Consider the following 20,315-nt stretch of genomic DNA (forward strand, 5'->3'; position numbering starts at 1 on the left):
ATTTTGACTTTATTGCTTGATTTTATAGATATTATTATAGAAAGAGTATAAAATTTTACCATACTATAGTTACCTCCTAGTTACTTTATAAAATACAACATATTGCCTAAAATGCTATTGTAGTTAATAAGTTTTTATTCGCTATGACTTAAACATAAAACGGTAAGGGAAAAGATTGTTATTACTATTAATTTTAGTAATTATTTTTTTGCCAATCCTTGAACTTTTGCTTTATCTAAACAGTCAGGACAGAAGAATCACAAACTTCCGTTTTTAACAAAGTAAAATAAATGTTAATAAACATAAGCCCTGAAGGTGATCTAGTCACTAGGTCAAGCTCGGCACAAAAATAAATGAAAAATTATAATTGAAATTGGCAATACGTATATTATATTTCCAAATCTTTTTAGATTTATGTTTCAGTCATCTAAAAAAATGAACAGTATCATAAAGCGTTAAGTTACGTAGAATGTCAGAATTTGTGTAAAATTTTTGCATTTTAATATTTGACGCAAGCATTAAATTGGAATAGTTGATAGTGCTTCAGCAATATGGCGAAGGACTTTGGTTTAGAAGGATTGGATTCTCTAAATATTGGGAGTGATTCGCGGAGCCTCACAGTTTGGCTCCGTGAGTTTAGAACGGTCCCAGAAGTACTTTGTTACAAAGTTAGTAGGTTTCGAGCCGATGATAACACATTAAATTTATGAATATAAAATTATTTGATTGTTTTATTTGTAGATACAGGCTAGTTAAATGCTTTTATTCCAAAATATTATTTAAATGATAGTTGTTGCAAGTTGAATTCTCACCTAAGGTTGGGTTGTTTAATTTATAATCAGTAATAAGATTTATATTTAAAAGGTTGCGTATTTTTTATTTGATCTTATTATCATTATTTTTGTTTTTCACTTTTTCGAAGGTTAACTCTTTGTAATTACTATCGTATTTTAATTTGAAAGTCTAGAATGGTTTAACTATATATCGTTTTATAAACTTACTTCGCAATTAACATTTTATAAAAGATATAGAATTGCTTAAACTGTCTACGGTAAGAAGTTTTATAAAGTACCTGGGTATTAAGTAATAGGGTGAAGGGACCAGTAATTGACTGCTTAAGAAAAAATTCAAGTTTAAGATAGAATATCTTCCGTTATTTTGGCTCCAGGTGTAGGTTGTAAATTTGTACCGCACCAGTAGGATGTATTGTATTTTATTAATATTTTAAAAGCAGTAAATTCGATCTTTATGTCAACCAAAAATGATTTTTTTTGGAAGTATGTCAATGACCCAGTAATTGACATACCGAATTTTCGGTGGAACCAGTGTTTGACATGGGGTGGGACCAGTAATTGACATACAAATATATTCATGAAACGACATAAGGTATGCATTCAAAATCACTTTTAAATCTAAATAAATCACTTAAATCACCCAAATCACTTTTTCAATTGGATTTATAACAAAAATCGGTCTTATTCATAATTAATTACAATCAGTTTTTAAATAGGCAAACCTAAATAATCTAATATTTTTTTCAACGTTACCCTTTTTTATGCAGTTTTTGACGATCAACCCTTACACAACTGTCCTACCGGACAGTTTTAATTAAGTCCAATCCAAGACAGGTAATTTGAAGGACAGCCCTTACTTTCATTAGTACCAAGGAGATATTAGCTAACATACTAGTTAGATCGTACACAATGTCTTTCGGCTCGCTTTTATCTCTTTCTCTCAACTCTTCCGCTCTCTTATCCTTTCAAGTTTCCGCTAAATATTTTGTTACTTAAACCTTTTTTTGGGAACGTTTTTGGTTCTCACTTTACCAAACTAACCTCTCTACTTCCGATTAGACTATGTGGTCACATCCTTGTTTTATCCATTCCGCCTATAACGCTGCTACCGATGGCATCTACGCGTTTTTGTGTTCGAGTTGTTGGTGCTTTCTAGTGAACCAAATTTCTCCTACGCTTCCCTTCTTTTGGAGCGCTTCGCTAATATTTTCCACAATCTGTGCTGCCAGTGTCATTTGCTTCGAAACCAAACTATCTGAATGTAATTCATTCTTACTTTCTGCATTTATTCAGTATTTTATTGTTTATTAATACTGAGTTACCTCTTGGGCACATGTATAGTATACATTGTGTGCACGTTCATCGCGTCCCGCCACAGGTTGTAAGCATTCGCACTTATAACAGTAATAAATAAATGAAACGTCAATGAAAAAAAAAAACTAGATTAAAAAATATATATCTGTTATTGACTCTTTAACGTGGAAAAAATAGGTATTAAAATACACATACCAACAAATAAACCACTGATATTCACATAACTAGGTAAACAATTGACAAAAATATGTGTTACTAAAATAGGCACACCATAAAAGAAAAAATGAATGAAAAAACAAAATATTCTTTCGGAATACATAGGAAATGAACATCATAATATATCTTATGTAATTGATAATTAGCCACTTGAAATCACAAGCCATTTGAAAACCTCACACATCAACGGTTTTATTAAATTGGTAACGTTCTCCATAAAGTAGTATAGGGCGATCCAACCTTCACGTCTTTGGGCATTAAAAATGGTTTTCAAACCGATTTCATTTTTTTTAAATACAGTTTAGCCTATTTAGCCTTTGGGATGCTATATATTCGTCTTCGGTCAACATGTTTGTCAATTGGTAAATACAATAGATCTTACAATCTTTTTTATGTTATTAATGTGTAACATCACAAAGTCACCAACTTCTCCACGTATATTTGATTTCGCACCTCGTACTTCTCTTGAGGGAGCTTCATTTTTCCTCTGGTCATTTTCTTTGATGGAATTCTACGGTTTAGCCATTTCCTCCCTTTCTTCTTTGTCATGTGGCTAGGACCCAAAACTGAAGGAGAATGAGAGATTTTCAAACTCCGATAAGTGGGCGTCGTTTTTATCAATCACGTTGGCCTCGGAAGCTGTTCGGCGATCACGATTATTCCAGTTTGTTGTTCATACATTGTTGTTCTCTTCAGAATAATCATTCTGCATGCCCTCTTGAAATAAGGCGTACATTTGCTAATTCATTAATTTAAACATATTTTATATTGCCGATTTTTATCAATGATTTTATTTTACAATGATTGAATTTTTAATTATAATAAAATTTATCAACCTATCTTACCATTTTCCCAGGAAGTCAATCACTGGTTTCAAAAAAAAAAGCTGTAGGACTAGTAATTGACATACATGTCAATTACTGGGCAAATTGCCTTTTCAAGGACCAGTGATTGACAGCCCCATTTTAATCCTCAATGCTTCTTATAATTAAAAAAAAAACTACATAAATGAACTCTACAAGTAATACTAATTATAACAGAACATTGATAACCACACGAATATATGAACAAATAAACGAAAAATAAGAAAAAAGGAAAATTATTTTCTTATCAATCCTCCTTAGCAACGGCTTGTTTTTTCCTTGATTTTGAACTTTTAACACAAATAACCTTCCACTGATACCAAGGAACCTTCCAATAATTAATATTTTTCTGGAACTGCTGCCCAAAGGCTTCTCAATAACGAAATTGAAAGAATCACCACTAAAAACGGCTCATATCCCTTATAATGCCAGTTTATTTCTGGTATGTCAATTACTGGTGCCCAGTCAATTACTGGTCCCTTCACCCTATGCCATGCTTGCACATTCTGCCGGTAACGAATATATGTATGTATGTTTCTTCATTTAATAAATTCGAGATTAAAGTAATTAATATACTAAGGATTCAAGATTGGCGAGGAATCTGTCAAATAAAAACAACAACTCGCCTTTTTGCCAACGTTTCGACAAATATATTGTCTTCTTCAGGGCCTGGATATTACAAATACAAAAATACAAGGCTATGCGGGTTGGTTGAGTTACAGAAACTAAGAGCCACGTAAGTTTTCAATAATTATAAAAAATTTATTGTATTTTATTTTATTTTTATATTACAGATTTTTTACTGATTTTCTATGTTACTGATTCTCCAAATTGTTTGTATTTGTAATATCCATGCCCTGAAGAGGACAATATATTTGTCGAAACGTTGGCCAAAAAGAGGAGTTGTTGTTTTTATTGGACCGATTCCTCGCCAATCTTCAATCCTTAGTTTAATAATTTACGGTCACGAAACCTGTATATTCGTAATTAATATATTGACAAGTTTAAATAAAGTATGGAATGAATTGTTCGCCACTAATTTCTCAATAAATAAATGACTGAAACGTGTTTAATTTATTTTGTTTTGTTTGGAATCGTACTGCCGTTTCCATGCCTGCTGATTGTACATAGGGGTGGTCTGCACGGTGCTGGAACCTCGTGGTTTATTTCAGTACTACATGATCCCTTCCACTGATGGCATACGACAGCCATCAGAGTAGACCGTTTAGTTTTCCACATCTTATATTTGTATATCTTGCTTAAGAAACAGTTTGCCACGTTTACTTTTTTCCTAATGGAAAATTTATTGCAAATACCAGTGAGTTATTTCATTTAAACTAAACCATAATTGATAGTAAAACAAAAGCGACATTATTCTCACTATTTATCAATTAATACTAAAATTACGTGCCTGACATGATCTTTTGTTTCTTCAGTCCCGCTTTCTAACATGTTTCGAACTGCTAATTTTGAAACATGTTAATTCTCAATAACATTCTTCATACCTAAAGTGCGCACAATGAATAGAAATGATACTTTAGAAAGAATCTAAATCCAAATGCGCTAAAAAAAATTCCCAATAAGAATACTTCAAACAATAATTCAAAATTTATTGATCTACGTATATTTAAATGTTTGAAGGTCAGAAAATTGAGGAAACCCTATTCAATGACATGGTATTTCCGATTGCGGAATTTCTTACCCTTTTATTTAATTAAAATATCCACTATAAGCTTTTAAAAGCATTGCAATAAGTTAAAATTTGAAGAAAACTTGTCAACCAAATTTGCCACTTTCTATGGAATTTTGAGTTGTGAATTTCATTTACTTCCACATTATTTCAAATTGAGTGCATTTTATTTTGTTTCGTTTTTTGTTATGATCAGTTTTATTAGCATCAATTTTGCAAACTTATTATTTTGGGGTGAGTTGAACTTGCCATTAGGTCCGTAGTACCAGATAAAATCGCTTATTCTATAAAAAAAAAAAAAGGTAAAGTAATCGCCTATTTTTTCAGGGGGGGCTTAACGTCCAACTACCAATTAGGTGTCGTGGACGGAGGCGACTAGCTAACATGCTTTACTATTTCTCATTTAACCATTAAATAAAATCCAAGGCCTAAAGACCGGGAATCGAACCCAGTACCCCAATACATATTATTACCTTTGCAGGTCTCGCCACTTAACCCGCCCAGCTACCGTGTCGCTTATTCTATATTTTGCACGCATTTTTTTTTTTATCCTTGACTAGTTTCGGACTTCCAACCACCATCAGAAGTTGTTTAATCAGACGGTAATTAATTTTAGGCTATTTTAAGGTGAAAAAATATTACGTGAAACGTATCTACTTCTGAAACTGACTGTTCAGTTGTACACAGCTTTCTGTTGGCGGTTTTTTTTTTTATCATTCCCACCACCGCGTTTACGCATTTTCCCGCGCTTTTCCTTCATTTCTTGTTATAACCTCTATAACCTTCGCAGTAGTTTTTTTGAGGAATATAGAGGTTCTCAACAGTCATCAATAAATACAAATTTTTTAGCTTTATACCAACGTTTCGGTAATTTTACTACCTTCTTTAGGGTCTGTATAAAAGGAATATTACACTAATATAAATTGAAAACCATAAAAAATATATAAGAAATAAAAAAAATTATATAAAATAAAAAAAAATTATAAATTTCTAAATCATAAATTAAATAAATATATATCAACAGACCCTGAAGAAGGTAGTAAAAATTACCGAAACGTTGGTATAAAGCAAAAAAATTTGTATTTATTGATCGCACCTCCATATTCCTCAAAAGAATCATCCATCAACAACGGTCGAAATAAACCAAAACCATCTTCGCAGTAGTGTTTTGCTCATTTACTTGTAGACGGTTAGTCAGTGCTTCTTGTTCATTTGCTGTGGTGTGAAGGAACAACAACCGCATTCCTTTATTCTTTAAATATTTTTCATCAGTGTTTTCTCTACTTTAGGGTTTTGTCTCTTTGGTGTTCTTATTTTCGCCCTCTACATGGCTCTGGACTTTCCGGCCTTGACCCCACCTTGTGTCCAACATTGACGAAGAGGTGGGGCTTGCGAACTAAGGACACTAGAGACTAACTCTCTCTAAAATTCCCGCGTCTCTGCATCTGGATGTAGGCGCCTTCGCGCGCTTACATTAACGACGGCTCTGTTAGGAGGCGTGCAAAGTAACAACGGGTAGTTATTTGGGACATACACCCAAAGTATTTAGTCGAAAAAACGGATCTTAAAAATTTTATATTCTAGGGAATGTAATAGTTTATAGAATAAATTATTATTTTAAAAGCTTAGGAAGATGTAGCCTTGTCAAGATGCCCTTATATCAAGTCCTTCATCTGGAAAGTCTCTAGCAAAGGGGTAATTGTACGTTGGAACCATACAAACTGTACAGAGGCGTGACATATTTAAAAGTTTAAAGGGAAGGATCTCTTTCAAATATTTCATTCCCTACATAATATGTACGGTTAGAACGTACACATCTCCCTATCCCTAAAGAAGCTCCTGATGTAGGGTATCCTTTGATGACCGAAAAGTAAAGAAATAGAAAAGAAGTTAGTTTCCAAAAAAAAAGAAAAGACAATTCTCTGAAGATTGCCAATAACAATTCATAATAATTTAAGCCCTGAAAATTATTTCATGACCACTATTTTTAAACACGATCTTAAATAACGTGATGATAATTTTAATAATAAATGAATATTTGTTAAAGTAGACGGAAGAAAGGTCGTGAAGGGTTAGTTTAGTTAGAAAGGGGTGGTGAATTAAGGACGTTAGTTAGTGAAAGCAGTCATGAGGAGGGTGTCAAGGGGTTTAGCAAGTGGCGAAGGGTTTAGAAGCGCTAGTTCCGGGTTTAACTGAACCTGGCAGCTCCGAGTACTGCGGTCTACATTACACATGTAGATTGTCATTAACAGTAACTAGTTCACAAGTCTTACAGTAGTTAAATTTCATTTTAGTTACACTTTCCTAACTAAATTTACAGATAATTCTTGTTATAGTAAAATTCAGTTTAATAGTAAGAACTTTTCATTTTATAAATTTATGCTGTTTAGCAAATCATTTCCAGTTGTGTTTCCAGAGAAGTTTTTTTAAAAATTTCTTTCAAGAAATTGGAAAAATATTGCAGCTAAGAACTACCAAGTAAATTTATCAAGCGAAAGCCGCCTCTTTACTGAATACATTTTGGACAAAAAATGTTATTATTTAAAATGAACTAATTGAAAGGACGATAATGTTTCGCACCAGGCATCTAATTTTTTAAAATTATGACTTCTTTTTAAGTTGAATATTTACTTATTCAAAAATCAGCTATCCTTATACTTTTCTTGTGATATCTATTTCTGTTGGCTTCGGTTTTTTGGCGGTTACTCGGTTGAAAGCAGATAAATTATGATATTTTAATAAGATATCATAAATAGAATCAAAATTAATTAAAATAAGCCCAATTTCTAACTAAAATCAGTGAGAAACAAAAATTAAAGGTAACTAGAAGTGTTTGATTTCCAATTTCGGGAAAAATCGTGGGCTAAGTCTCGTATAATGTGTTACTTGTTTGGTTTTCATCATTGGGTTTTCCTAGGGTTTCACTACATTGATCGGTTCTCAACAGAAAATACAAAACTTCATTACTACAGGTTTAAAGTGAGTATTACATGCACTAGCCGGTAGAGAATGTTTCATTGATAGTATTTTTGGCTACTGAATTGGATAGTTTTGAAACTCTAAACCTCAGCACTAAATTTTGCCAGAAACAGCGTTCTAACTTACCTATCTCAGTAAAATATTTTTAAAAAAAGTCGAATAGTGAAATATGTAAATAATTTGAGAGTAGATCATGTTGACAAGTTGTATATATTACAGTAGATACTCCAAGGAGAGTCACCGATTTTAAAATTGAGAACAAGATTTGAACATCTTTGACACCCACATTATCTATCCAGTCGATACAACAATATAAGCAATATATAAATCATATGCGTTGTTTGGTATACGCTCTATATATTTAACTTGTGTGTATAATTGTATGTAAATATATTCCTTAGTTAAAGCGGGCACAACTTATGCCACTCCATTCGGGGTTTGGTGGGTGCACTATTGATAACCCTGCAGCCTGTGTCTTTTGTACATGAATCGCTTTGCAACAACCCTTTCCATTCTCGCTCGCTACATGTTATTATTGCAGGTGTTTTTGCTTCATACTAGCTAATAAACATTGCACCTTGCTTATTCTAATAAGAAATTACAATATAAAATTAAATTTACAATTATCGCGCATTAAATAATTCAGATTAAATTACCATAAAAGCATAGTGTTAAATTGATTTTTTCTTTTTATCAACCGACACACTTCCAATTTTAAGAGTATTAGACATTTATTAACCGAGTCTTTTCCTATGTGCAGGTGTTCTCGAAATTCTATCCTCAGCTTTTTTTCCCCTTAGTTCTCTATTTTCAGATTTAACTCATACCTTTATTATTATTATTATTTTTTCCGGCGCATCGACGTCTGTGGCCATTAGCGCCCTTTATTATTATTATTACTATTATTATTATAACATTCGCAATTAACCAGCCATCTTTTTTCCGCTCGCGTTTACTCATTTCAATAATTATTGGACATCAAATATAGAGAATATAAATAAATTATGCCTTACATTAAATGTGAGGTAAAATTATATTCTAAATAATGGAATATAATATTTATGAATACATAGTTATAAAAAATAGTTTAGACAAAAAAAGGTTAAAATTAGTTCATTTCTTGTAGAAAACCTTAACAAGTAGTATAAGAGGACAAACGTCTTTTTAAAATAATATCCCGCTAAAAATAAACATTCAACTCACAATAAAAATTATTTTCATAAAAGATAAATAAGAAAGGCTCGCTACTACTTGGTTATAAAATTCTTAAAATAATAAGCTATAAACAATTTTAAAAGCGCACAATGAATGCAATAATTATTATGTATACTTACTCATCAACAATAAGTGCAACGCAATTCTAACCTTCATTCTAAACTCTCCGTTTTTTTTCTTTCTGCTACTGTACTCGTAATCAGAGGCTTGACTGCTTAGTCGGGCAACACCGATTCGAAGCGAAGTGAAGTCACTTATATTCAGAAACGACCTTTACTTCCAATACTAAGATTAGCGAAGACATTAGAAGCAAGATCTTGACAGGTAACAGATGTCTAGGGCGCTGAGAGGTAATTTAGGTGTTAATCATCTGTCTAGGCAATGAAAACATAAAATTTATGAAACATTTCACAATCCAACAATATTGTATGGCTTAGAAACTGGGATATTGACCGCAGCAGTTGAGCTAAGTTTGAACTGATGTAAAAGAACTATTTTGAAATCCATTTAAGGCCCATTACTATCGAGAACAGCGAACTCTATCGGCTCTACATGGGAGGGACGCTTGTAACCCCTTATGTAATTGAGACGGTTGCGCTGGATGGGTCATCTAGTTACAACAAGTGAAAGAAGAGCCCCTAGAAGTAATAGAGGGTGGCCAAGAAGACGGTGGCTGCAGGATGTCGAGGACGGATTTTGCCGAACTTAGGCGTCAGGCAGTGGAGAAGTAAAGCCATGGACAGAATATTATTCACAAGCTATTCACTCTCACGAACACATCTTAGATTCCTTGCAGAAAGAGGTAAAACAATGAGGCCAAATGGCTGCATTCAGAATGACCATGAGCTTTTTAGTGTAGCGTCATTCCCAGATACTTGATTAAAGTCGGCAAATTATTAGCCCAAAACTGTAAGTCTATACATGGTAGGCCTTGCGCTTGGTGTCAGAATTTTTCAAAATCCACATTTTCCTTCGTCATGTCGCAATACTTTTGAGCCTTGGTCAAAGACAAGTGATAATCCTTGTAGAAGGTCTTAATATTTCTCTTATGATCTTGAAATAATTGTTATTTATTTTTGACCGGAAATCTTTAGTGCTTGTTTGCTTTTAGTTGACCAATCACATTTTAGGCTAATTCATTATGAGTAAATTATAGATATTGTATTACAATTTCTGATTGCTAAGTCGTGTTAATTTAATTTTAATTAACCTTTTTAATAAGTTAAATGAATGGTAATAATAACTTCAGGTCAGGTCTTGGTTCGCAAATGTAACCAATTCTCTTTAACTTGAAATTTTGGCGTGACATTTATTTACTTTAGTGAATACGATAATAGCGGAAGTGCTATATTTTTAGACATTCACAACTATATATATGATATAAAATAAGTGAGGCGCCACGGTAGCCGAGCGGTTAGAGGCAAAACCTGCAAAACTATTAGATACTGTGGTACTGGGTTCGATTCTAGGTCTAGGTCTTGGATTTTATTTAATGTTTAATATGAGAACTTTGTAGTAAAGTATGTTTCCTAATCACCTACGTCCACAATACCTTATTGATAGTTGGGAAGTAAAGCCCGCCTGAAAAAATAGGCACTACTTTACTTTATAGGTTATAAGTGGATTTACAGTCACTCGAGTCATCCTAAAAACGTAGGGGAGGCACCTACCAGGGGAGGAATTCCATTAGAACTTCAAATTACTAGTTGAAGTTGTTCTTTTAAAGAAGATAGTCGCAGGCCCCCACACTAAAACAATGTTTACAGAAATAAGCTTAAATGCAAAATATTAAAATAAAATGGCGTCAGATGTGAGAAAAAATAATCTTGTTTAAACACTCATAGGACTTTTATGTTACTGCTGTTAACATAAATATAATTGAAATTTAGTACTATTTGTTCTTGAATGGTGGTTAGCTTTTATATAAAACACATTAACAGGATCATTTTTGGAAATATAATCAATGCAATGAAATGATGCTTCAAAGCAGCAGTCTTTGGTGCTCCAATATTTTCTTTACTTGCCAAAAATAGTTTTTTTTCTTTTAGTTTCGCTTAAAATTAACAGGTTTTAATTCTATTGATGATTTAAAAGGAAATGATTGCAACCGTTTTTGAGAAATCAGGAAAAGGAATCACTCTCGAGTACAGTTTTGTGGTACAGAGAATCTGAGTGTGATCATTCCGCCAATAATTCAATTCGAAAATTTGATTCATAGTAGGCAGTAAGAGAAATGTTTAAAAAAGTAACCGAAGAATGCAACAGACGCCAAGGTATTCAAAATTCTTTGGAACTTAAAAAAAATAGTACAATATTAGAATAGAATAGATTAAATTAGGGCGGCCTCAGGGCCTACGCCACTGCGACCCCTTTGGATCTATTGTGGCTCCCCGACTTTAGAGCTCGCCCTCCAGACCCGTCCGTATAAATCAGACTCTTAATTCTGAAGAGTGACTCCAGGGTAAAGCTTTCGGGTCTTGGTTTTTTCCTCCCCGAGAAGTAACATCCTTAGCCATACAAGCTCCTCACACTGACACAACACGTGCAGTGCCGTTTCCTCTTCTTCCTGGCAGCACCTACAAAGGCTATCATCTGCCAGGCCCTTGCAATGCATGTGTTTTCTGAGCCTGCAGTGGCCAGTTAATAGGCAAGCCACCACTCCTGAGCCCTACTCTGCACCCATAAGTTAATGGCCGCAGACTTAACACACTTCGAAACCCCAAAACAGGGTTCCGGGGTTACAATATTGAAACCAGCTTATTGGAACAGTGCCGACTGAGGTAAACGAAAACTTAATTTGCTGGAAATTAAGTTCATTTTTATTATATTTATTAATTTTTTAAAAAATTTTTTTTTAAGTGCAAAAGCTACATTTTGTACGATATTTTACTAAGAAAAAGAAACGAACAAAAAAAAAATAGCACAAACTGATATGTGAAGAACTGAAATTCTTTCTTTTAAATATTGACTCTCAATGATCTTAATACGACCCAAAACTTCTGCGTTGGATACATCCCTCCAAAGAAAATAGATGCTTCCGTTTATTCCGGAAGTTTGATCGGAGAGGTATACTTTGAATCTTCTTTTTTTGATTCTAATAGATCAAAATAAAGTAATAGAGTAATTAAAAAAATTAATCAGCAATGACGGGTTCTTAGAGACATATAAAAAATTATATCTTTGTCCGCATTTACGAAAATTGCTATTGCGAGATTACTGAAAGTTTAAAAAGTTTTACTTTCTGAATTATGTGTTTTCTTTCTACAGTTAGTAAAATCACGTTAATTAATCGGACGAGTTCGCGTTAATTAACTCATTGATAATCAAAAAAACTGGCAAAGATTTTTTTTAAACTAACAAAAATAAAATAAAAAGTTTCCAATAATTTGGAGAACAGTAAAATTTCCCCCTTTGTTAACTGGCTCCATCCAATCCTGACATCTGGTGTCACTTTCAGTAACTAAACTCCTCACTCAATCCAACTTCGCTTTGTGGCTAGCTGATCAGTACTGTACTGTTTACGCCTAAATAAAGGTAACACAGACTTATGTTCCCTTTTATTAGATGTTTCAAATAATATTAACTTTGAAATCGAAAGGAAGTAAATAAATAAATAAAAAGAATAAGTTAACACAATAAAATTTTACCGTTAATTCTTGGATTTAAAGTTGAAGAAAAGTGTCGCAGTGGTATATAATTTAGGTTTGCTGGAATCAACAGTTGTGCGGTTGAAGTGTCGCGGGGGTACAAAGGGTGGGCACATAGTTATTTTGCATAGAGATTTTGACACGCATTATTCGGCCCACTGATTGTGTTATTCAGATGAAATTACATTGACTAGCAACAAAGCGGACCAGGGGTGCGGCCCCAGGCTACAACCGACACCTCACCCTGTATGCAAATTTCTCACACAGGTCCCTATCCTACACCTTTCCAACCTTCTATGGAAACCCTTTTTATATTTTCAGTCCTACTCAATCAAATTCACTTTGTACTGATTTCTTTTTAGTTTGTTCCCTGTGCGTTCAACATTTACTATGAATTTTTCAATTATCATTCGTATGAATTTATAATTGTGCGTAAAAATTATAAATAAGAAGTGCCACTAATCAATTAACCTTAATAAAAACAAGGATCATTGTAATTGCATAATTAGCGAAATCCCTGGATTCATATTTTAATTATTATTTCATTTTTTGGTATTAATTAGCACAGTTGAATTCTAATCAAGGAAGTACTTGTTGCTTATAGTATTTTAAATAAAACTTGCATTAACTCAACTTTTCGATGCGCTGAGCGACAGTTTTCGGACAAACGCGCAAATTCTTCTACTTTGTAGAATGAGCACGTTTACGAGGCTTGCAATAGTTTGTAGTATTGAGATGCACGTAAAGTTACTTTTAATTGTTATAATGTAGGTGTAATATATTGGAAGAGGTGGAGGAGAATCGATATAGGAGTGTGAGTGGCGTTGCCAAGCTACTGTGGAACAGTGCCCCTCTCTTCGAGGAGGGCGGAGCCTCTCTAGGGACCAATGGCAGGCCGGGTAGCCGGCTACGTCAGTGAGAGGAGGTGAGCGCCAATGGAGAGAGCGCCACTACAACAAGGACGTAGTGAGTTGATGAAGGGAGCCGGCAGAGGTGGTAACTGCGAGCAAGAGGGGACGATGCCGCGTGCACAGTAGTGGGATAGAGAGAGAGTGAAGTCGTGTGGCAATGGTGGGGGCCGAGAGGAGTGGAGTAGCCTGCTAGCTGTAGTCCACAGTCAGTAGTGAGCTGTGTGCGACATGCATAACACATGAGAGTCGGAGACGGTTTTTACAATTCAGATCACAGTGAAGTGAGGGGGAGAGTGTAATGGCGACCACGACGTACATGCCCGCTAGTACTGCGGTGTCGTCCGAACTGGACGGAAGCGGAGTCGGAGTGATGAATATAGTGAACGCGAGTATAGGGGGCGGGGGTTATCATACGAGCCCGTCCCCGCGGGGAGGCGGCGAAAATGAGATGAAGTATATGCCGCCGGCACAACACCATCACCATCACCAGCATCACATGCCGACATCGCCTTCGCCGAACAGCCATCCGGCTGTACCGTTGTCTGCCAACCCTTGGGTCAGCTTCCAGCCAGGTTCTGGATCCGAAACCTGGGCGAGTATGGCAGGAATCCACAATCACCATTCTCACCATCATCATCACCCCCATCAGGCGCCGCCGGTGGATATTAAGCCTCACGAGATGCACAGGCATCAGCAAGCAACTGCTGGTCACGGAATGGGCTCGTGGCACGCGCCAGTAGTGTCTTCAGCCCACTATACGTCCGGACCAGGTTCACCCTTGCCACATCATACTGCGTATCATGCCGCTATGAATGGTATGTTGGCACAACACCACCACCAACCTCCCCAGCTCCATCATACGCTGAGGGATATGCAAAATCATAGTCCTTCTTATCACCAAAGTCATCCAGGAGATCAACCTTCTGGAGGTGAAGAAGATGCCCCAACGTCGGACGATCTCGAAGCATTCGCTAAACAATTTAAACAGAGGAGAATAAAGCTAGGTTTTACTCAAGCGGATGTTGGACTTGCGCTGGGCACCTTATATGGAAATGTATTTTCACAGACCACAATATGCAGGTTTGAAGCGTTGCAGTTGAGCTTTAAAAATATGTGCAAATTGAAACCATTGTTACAAAAATGGTTAGAAGAGGCGGATTCGACAACAGGTTCGCCGACAAGTATTGATAAAATTGCCGCTCAAGGTAGAAAACGGAAAAAGAGAACAAGTATTGAAGTATCCGTAAAAGGTGCTTTAGAACAGCATTTCCACAAACAGCCAAAACCATCGGCGCAAGAGATAACATCTTTAGCTGATACTCTACAGTTAGAAAAGGAAGTGGTAAGAGTGTGGTTTTGTAATAGGCGGCAAAAAGAGAAAAGAATGACTCCGCCGAATACCCTTGGCCCTCAGGATGGTATGCTGGAGAGCCAGATTGGCCCAGGGCCACATGGCCTGCATCAGTACCACCATCAGGATATCCATGGCTCGCCGATGGGACCCCATTCTCATTCGCACAGTCCGCCAATGTTGTCCCCTCAGCCAATGCCTACACACCAGTCGTTAACTGCCCACTAACGTTTAGCCCAGTGGGATATTGAATACTCCAGACACATTTCGAAGATGCAGCTACGAGGTGATTACATGTGAGGGAGCCCTACACACTCTAGTCTCAAACGCTCCTTTACAAGAAAGCCTGGACTGTGATGGATTTCATTAAATCAAATATATATATATAAGGTTTTATATATATATTTACTAACAAATCGAAGTGAGTGTTAGTGCGTGTTTCGTCTGGAGGTATGGACAAATTTCAGATCCTACTGAGAATATAGTTTCTAGGGGCTAAATAGGCCTTTAATTCTTTTTTTTTCAAATCTATGGACCCCTAATTTTTTAATCGGGCCAAAAAAGGACTTGTAAATAAAAAAATCGTACTATTTCGTCAATGTGAACAAATGTGTAGTTTCTAACCGGAACAGACTCTGTTTATATATTCGATGTGTATTTTCTATATTAAAATAAGTGGGGGAGTTATGTGTTCTAAATGAGCTAAATGGTTATTTTGTAAATAGTTCTACAATATAAATTTTAGTGGAAGCCATGCCGTGGACAAATAGAAAATATATGGTGAGTAGAACATGTAGATAAAGAATATTTTAACTAAAAAGACAAAATGCAAAAAAAAATATATATATAAAAATTCAGAGAGTGAGAATATATATGTACTATATATATTATTATATAATGGAAAGAGAGATTATATACACTGTGCACAACATTCCCCGTGGACATTCCTCAAGCAACACTGCTCGGCCAAAAAACTTGACATCCAGGCAAGAAATGTTTACTCTAAAAGAAAACCCGACACGGCACGAGTATAAAAAAAAAGTAGAAGTTAAGAATGGGTTTAAGTAATAAAAGAGTGGAACCTTGCTGTTGGGCAGGTAGAAAAGATATTTAACTAGTTGGAGGAACGGAGGGGTGCCCCATGCAGGGCCAGGATGAAGGAGTGTTTGATATTACAACAAAACATCTGCCCGCCAGCTCGGACAACCACTACGAGCCCCCAAATCCACGATTGTGCTTCAAAACAACTAGTTCTCATCCTACAAACAGTTCAACAATTGACCAGCAAATATTTGTTTTGTTTTTTTTTTCGTCAACCAACTGCAGCCAAAAGTGCAACCATCAGAGCCGCCTGTCTTCACGTCAAGGTAGGACAAAACCATATTACTATGCGCTTTTGTTCCACCTCCTTCCCTCCCCTATCTTGTGTGCAAGCTTTAACCGAGTCGTCTGAGTGTTCGTAATAAAAATTAAAATTAAAAAGTGTAAGTGAACCAGTGGTTTCAATCGTTTAAAAAAAATTATGTGACCTGTGAAACACAAGTTAGTTAGCCAATTAATTTCTTTTTTTTTTTTAATTTGTAATTACTTTTTTATTTAATTTCATTTATTTTTTTCAAATCAGTAAATATTAAAAAAAGATAGACGAAAGCCCTCCTACGGCTATAAACCGGGTCAGACCGCATTCTCTCGTGTCATTGTACCATTTTCGATCTGTTCCGTAAAAAACATTTATTTTTCTTGTCTAATTTACTCCTGCAAATGAACTTCTAACTGCGCGTCCATGGTGCAATTCAAATAGCCTATAATGTTTTGGACTGTGCCGGCCAGAAATTCACGTTATATCAATATACTATAAAAATGTCTTTACCATCCAAAAACAGTTTGCTCTGATAAGTTCATTCGGTTAGAATTTTATTTGCAGTAGGTTTTTACGCATAGCACCGTTAACACAAAATTATTCACAGTTTTATGCGTTTCTTTTCAAATAATTTAATAGATAATATTAATTCTGTTATTGAATTTATTTTTTTTTACAAAATAAATACAAATTTAGTTAACTGAGTGATTGTTATATAACCGTTTTCGTTATTCACTAAGTGATCTCAATTAAATTTTTTGATATATTTAATTGTATTTTTTTAATTTTATTTCTTTTATCCAAAAGTAACAATATTCCAAGAAAAAAAAAAACTCAATTTGAAAGACAAATGCCACTTATTAGTCTAATTTATTTTGTTAAGTTCCCAATAAATTTTATTGTTGCATGAAAAATTAATTTATTCCGTTTATTTAAATATATATTCATGGCCATTATTTTTTGATTTAAGTTTCCATTTTCTGATTTTAAAAAGATTGTTTCTTAACTTTGCAATCTGAAGAATAAAATCTGAGCATGTAGAAATGTAGAAAGCATGCTGCCATTTTTAATTATTAATAGGCATTTGTCTTGGAATCGTTCATTAATATAAATATAAAATACAATGAATTTTGGGCATTAATAAATAAAATATTATTTTTCCATTGAACAAAAAGTAAAACTCGTTTTTGAGTTGTACCAAAATTATTATGTAAATCTATTTCTCTTTGTAAATCACAAATTTGATTTTCTGAAAATGTTATTTTTCATTTAACTAAATTTTTTTAAACTATAATTTCACTGTAACTATTTTCAAAACTACTATGTGATTTTTTTTTTTTTTGTCAATTTCTAGTGAGAACAGTAGATAAAGATCGTTAAATTTCTATTTCTATTTTTGTTGTTGTTAATTTAAAGAAATAATAATAAGTAATTTTTTTTGGTTTTAATTTGACTTCTTTTTTTTTCATTTCATTAAGATCTTTTTTTCTTCTTCTTTTCAAATTGAAATGAAGAGCGTTTTTACATCGTTCGACCGATAATTGCACAAACACCACAATCGTTTTAAAAAGTTGCACATCTCACTAATAAATAGCTGGTGAACACATTCAGAAACATAGACTGCAGATACGGTCTAAGTAATTTCAACTCTAATACAGCCTTAACGAACAGCGATTAATGGGAATTCAGTTTTATTTTGATTATTATTATTATTATTATTAATTTTTTTTTGAGTCTTGTTAGGTTACATTTTAATTAAAAAAAAAAAAAAATTTTTGGCCAACTTTATTCTCAAAAATAAATTTTTATAAAACTGATTTAGCGAATTTAAATACAATTTTTCCTGGGAATGATGAGTCTAATAAAATTTTAATTTTTTTGAAAATTATTTAATTTAATTTTGATAGTTAACAAGTTCGATTCGTTAGTTTTAATGGCACAACTTGATTCAGACCTTTTTTAACAATTAGAAGAGGTAAAATTTTTATGTCTTATTGTAAGTACAAATATAAACGTATTCCTTTGTTTTCAACTAAAACATTATCTTCCGTAATGCAATTAAAGTTTCGCTTAATGATAAGTAGGTATCTGACGATTGATAGTCAAGTATATGAGGTCGGTAGAGACTATAATTTGACTGAAAACGCCAAAAACGGATTGAAGCAAAAGTAGCTAACTTTTTTTTTTAATTAATTACGGCGCGTCAACCAATCATCTGAAGTTATTCGCACCCGGAGCTTTTTTTTCAGTGCACTGCCGGCCTCCGGACAGTGTTCTCTCGTTACAAACACTGCCCATTACCGGACAGTTGAGCTTTAAGAAACTTCTAGAAAGAGAAAATCTAAGGGTCAGCAGCTGGATTCGAACCCGGGACCTCCGCGTGGGAATGCAATACGCTAACAACTCAGCTAATCCCTTCCCTAGAAAAAAAGTTGTTAATATACTCTATTTTTATTTATTTATTAATTTTTTTTTTTTTTTTTACAAATGATAGGAAGGGTAAAGTTAGAATGAAATCGTTGTCAAAACTGTTATTAAAATTAAATATTTTATAGGATAGGTTTAATTATTAATTTCACAGTTGACAGAAAAAAAGTAAATAATTAATAGATGATAGATGCAACGTTTTCGAAAGTTATCTGTTGTGTCTTAATGAACACAATTTGGAACGTTAGAGCACTTGTTTTCAGTTTTAAAGTAAATAACTTCTAACCCGGTTTCATATTATAAATACTAGCTAAATAAATTAGTAAAAATGTATTCAAATAATGATTACTCTTTATACATATAATTGTGGGTTTCACAAAGGCTTCAGAGTTCTAATTACCAAGATCGTATGGTAAACATAACAGAAATTTACAGTAATAAAATGTAAATAAACACACAAAAAAACCTTCCACAAAATTTAGTCTAAAATTGAGAGAGAAAATTTTTTTAGAAAATATTTTAAAGGACTGAAAATAAAACAAAATTATGTATGAAATAATATATATATTTATATATGTAAAAATTGTGGACTTAACAATATTGTGAATCTATTTAATGAAAAAAGGAAAAGTTATATATATAAAAGATATATGTATATAATATACATATAAGGCAAAACGTTTGTAAATAGTTTAAAAAAAACGTATAGAATCGGCAGAATATGAGACCCCAAAAGTACTGTTTGTACAGAAGAACCATCGCAATGAAATTAGGAAAGTTTCTTTTTATCCTAATTATTGGAATAACTGTATATATATATTTTTTAAAAGATTCCTTTATTATTTTTCTTTTAAATTCTGATTTGTTTTTTTTTCTTTCAAAACTTCTGGGGTATTGTAAATTCTAACAGCAGGGGTATTTTTTATTATGATAAAATGAAATGAATTCAAAAATTAATAAATTTTGTGTTTTGTCATAATAAGTGAAAATTCTTGTTTTATTTACTTTAAAAAACAAAAAAAATTCCTTCCACATTTTCTCTAAGAAGCAGCATCAAGTCAATTCACTGTATTGTACAGTTTATTCCAGAAATTTTAAAGTAATACTAATCAAATTGAAAATTAAAATAGAATTGATAACAAAAACAGGAAAAGAATGCTTTTAAAGTTTTTAATTAACACACTGAATGGAAATAGTACCTGGAAAATGAAGGAAATTTTCCTCCTCTTTTTTTTATGAAAGCAGGACACTGCGCATGTCACGTGAAGGTGCCTAGTCAAGATGGAAGTCGCACAAGTAGGGGATACCATTCTCTTGTTTCCTCATATTGTTTACTCAGTTACAGATTTCTTGCATACATTAAACATTTAAACCAACATTTTAAACATAATAAAAACCTTCATATACAAATTATTTAAAGGTTATAATAGTGATGTCAGTAAATAAATACTGTAATGAAACTCTGCAGGAAAAGGTATTAAGGTGACAAAAAAGAAGAAGATAACCATTTATCAACAAAACGTTTGACACTTCCCCTAATTATTCTGT

At 33.7% G+C, this 20,315-nt stretch overlaps 1 protein-coding gene across 8 annotated transcripts in view; it reads left to right on the top strand.

Annotated features, from left to right (window-relative positions):
* Nucleotides 1–13,352: 13,352 nt before the first annotated feature.
* vvl (ventral veins lacking) overlaps nt 13,353–20,315 on the top strand; it is a 241,027-nt gene continuing 234,064 nt past the window's right edge. For all 8 annotated transcript variants that reach the window (XM_074135518.1, XM_074135494.1, XM_074135504.1 and 5 more), the window contains exon 1: nt 13,353–16,347. In XM_074135518.1, coding sequence (XP_073991619.1) covers nt 13,928–15,208 — 1,281 coding nt within the window. In that variant the 5' untranslated portion in view covers nt 13,353–13,927 and the 3' untranslated portion in view covers nt 15,209–16,347. The remainder of the gene's footprint in view (nt 16,348–20,315) is intronic.

This window comes from Rhodnius prolixus, unplaced genomic scaffold, assembly GCF_049639745.1.
Source record: "Rhodnius prolixus isolate KJV_2025 unplaced genomic scaffold, Rpr scaffold_1, whole genome shotgun sequence".
Lineage (NCBI taxonomy): Eukaryota > Metazoa > Arthropoda > Insecta > Hemiptera > Reduviidae > Rhodnius > Rhodnius prolixus.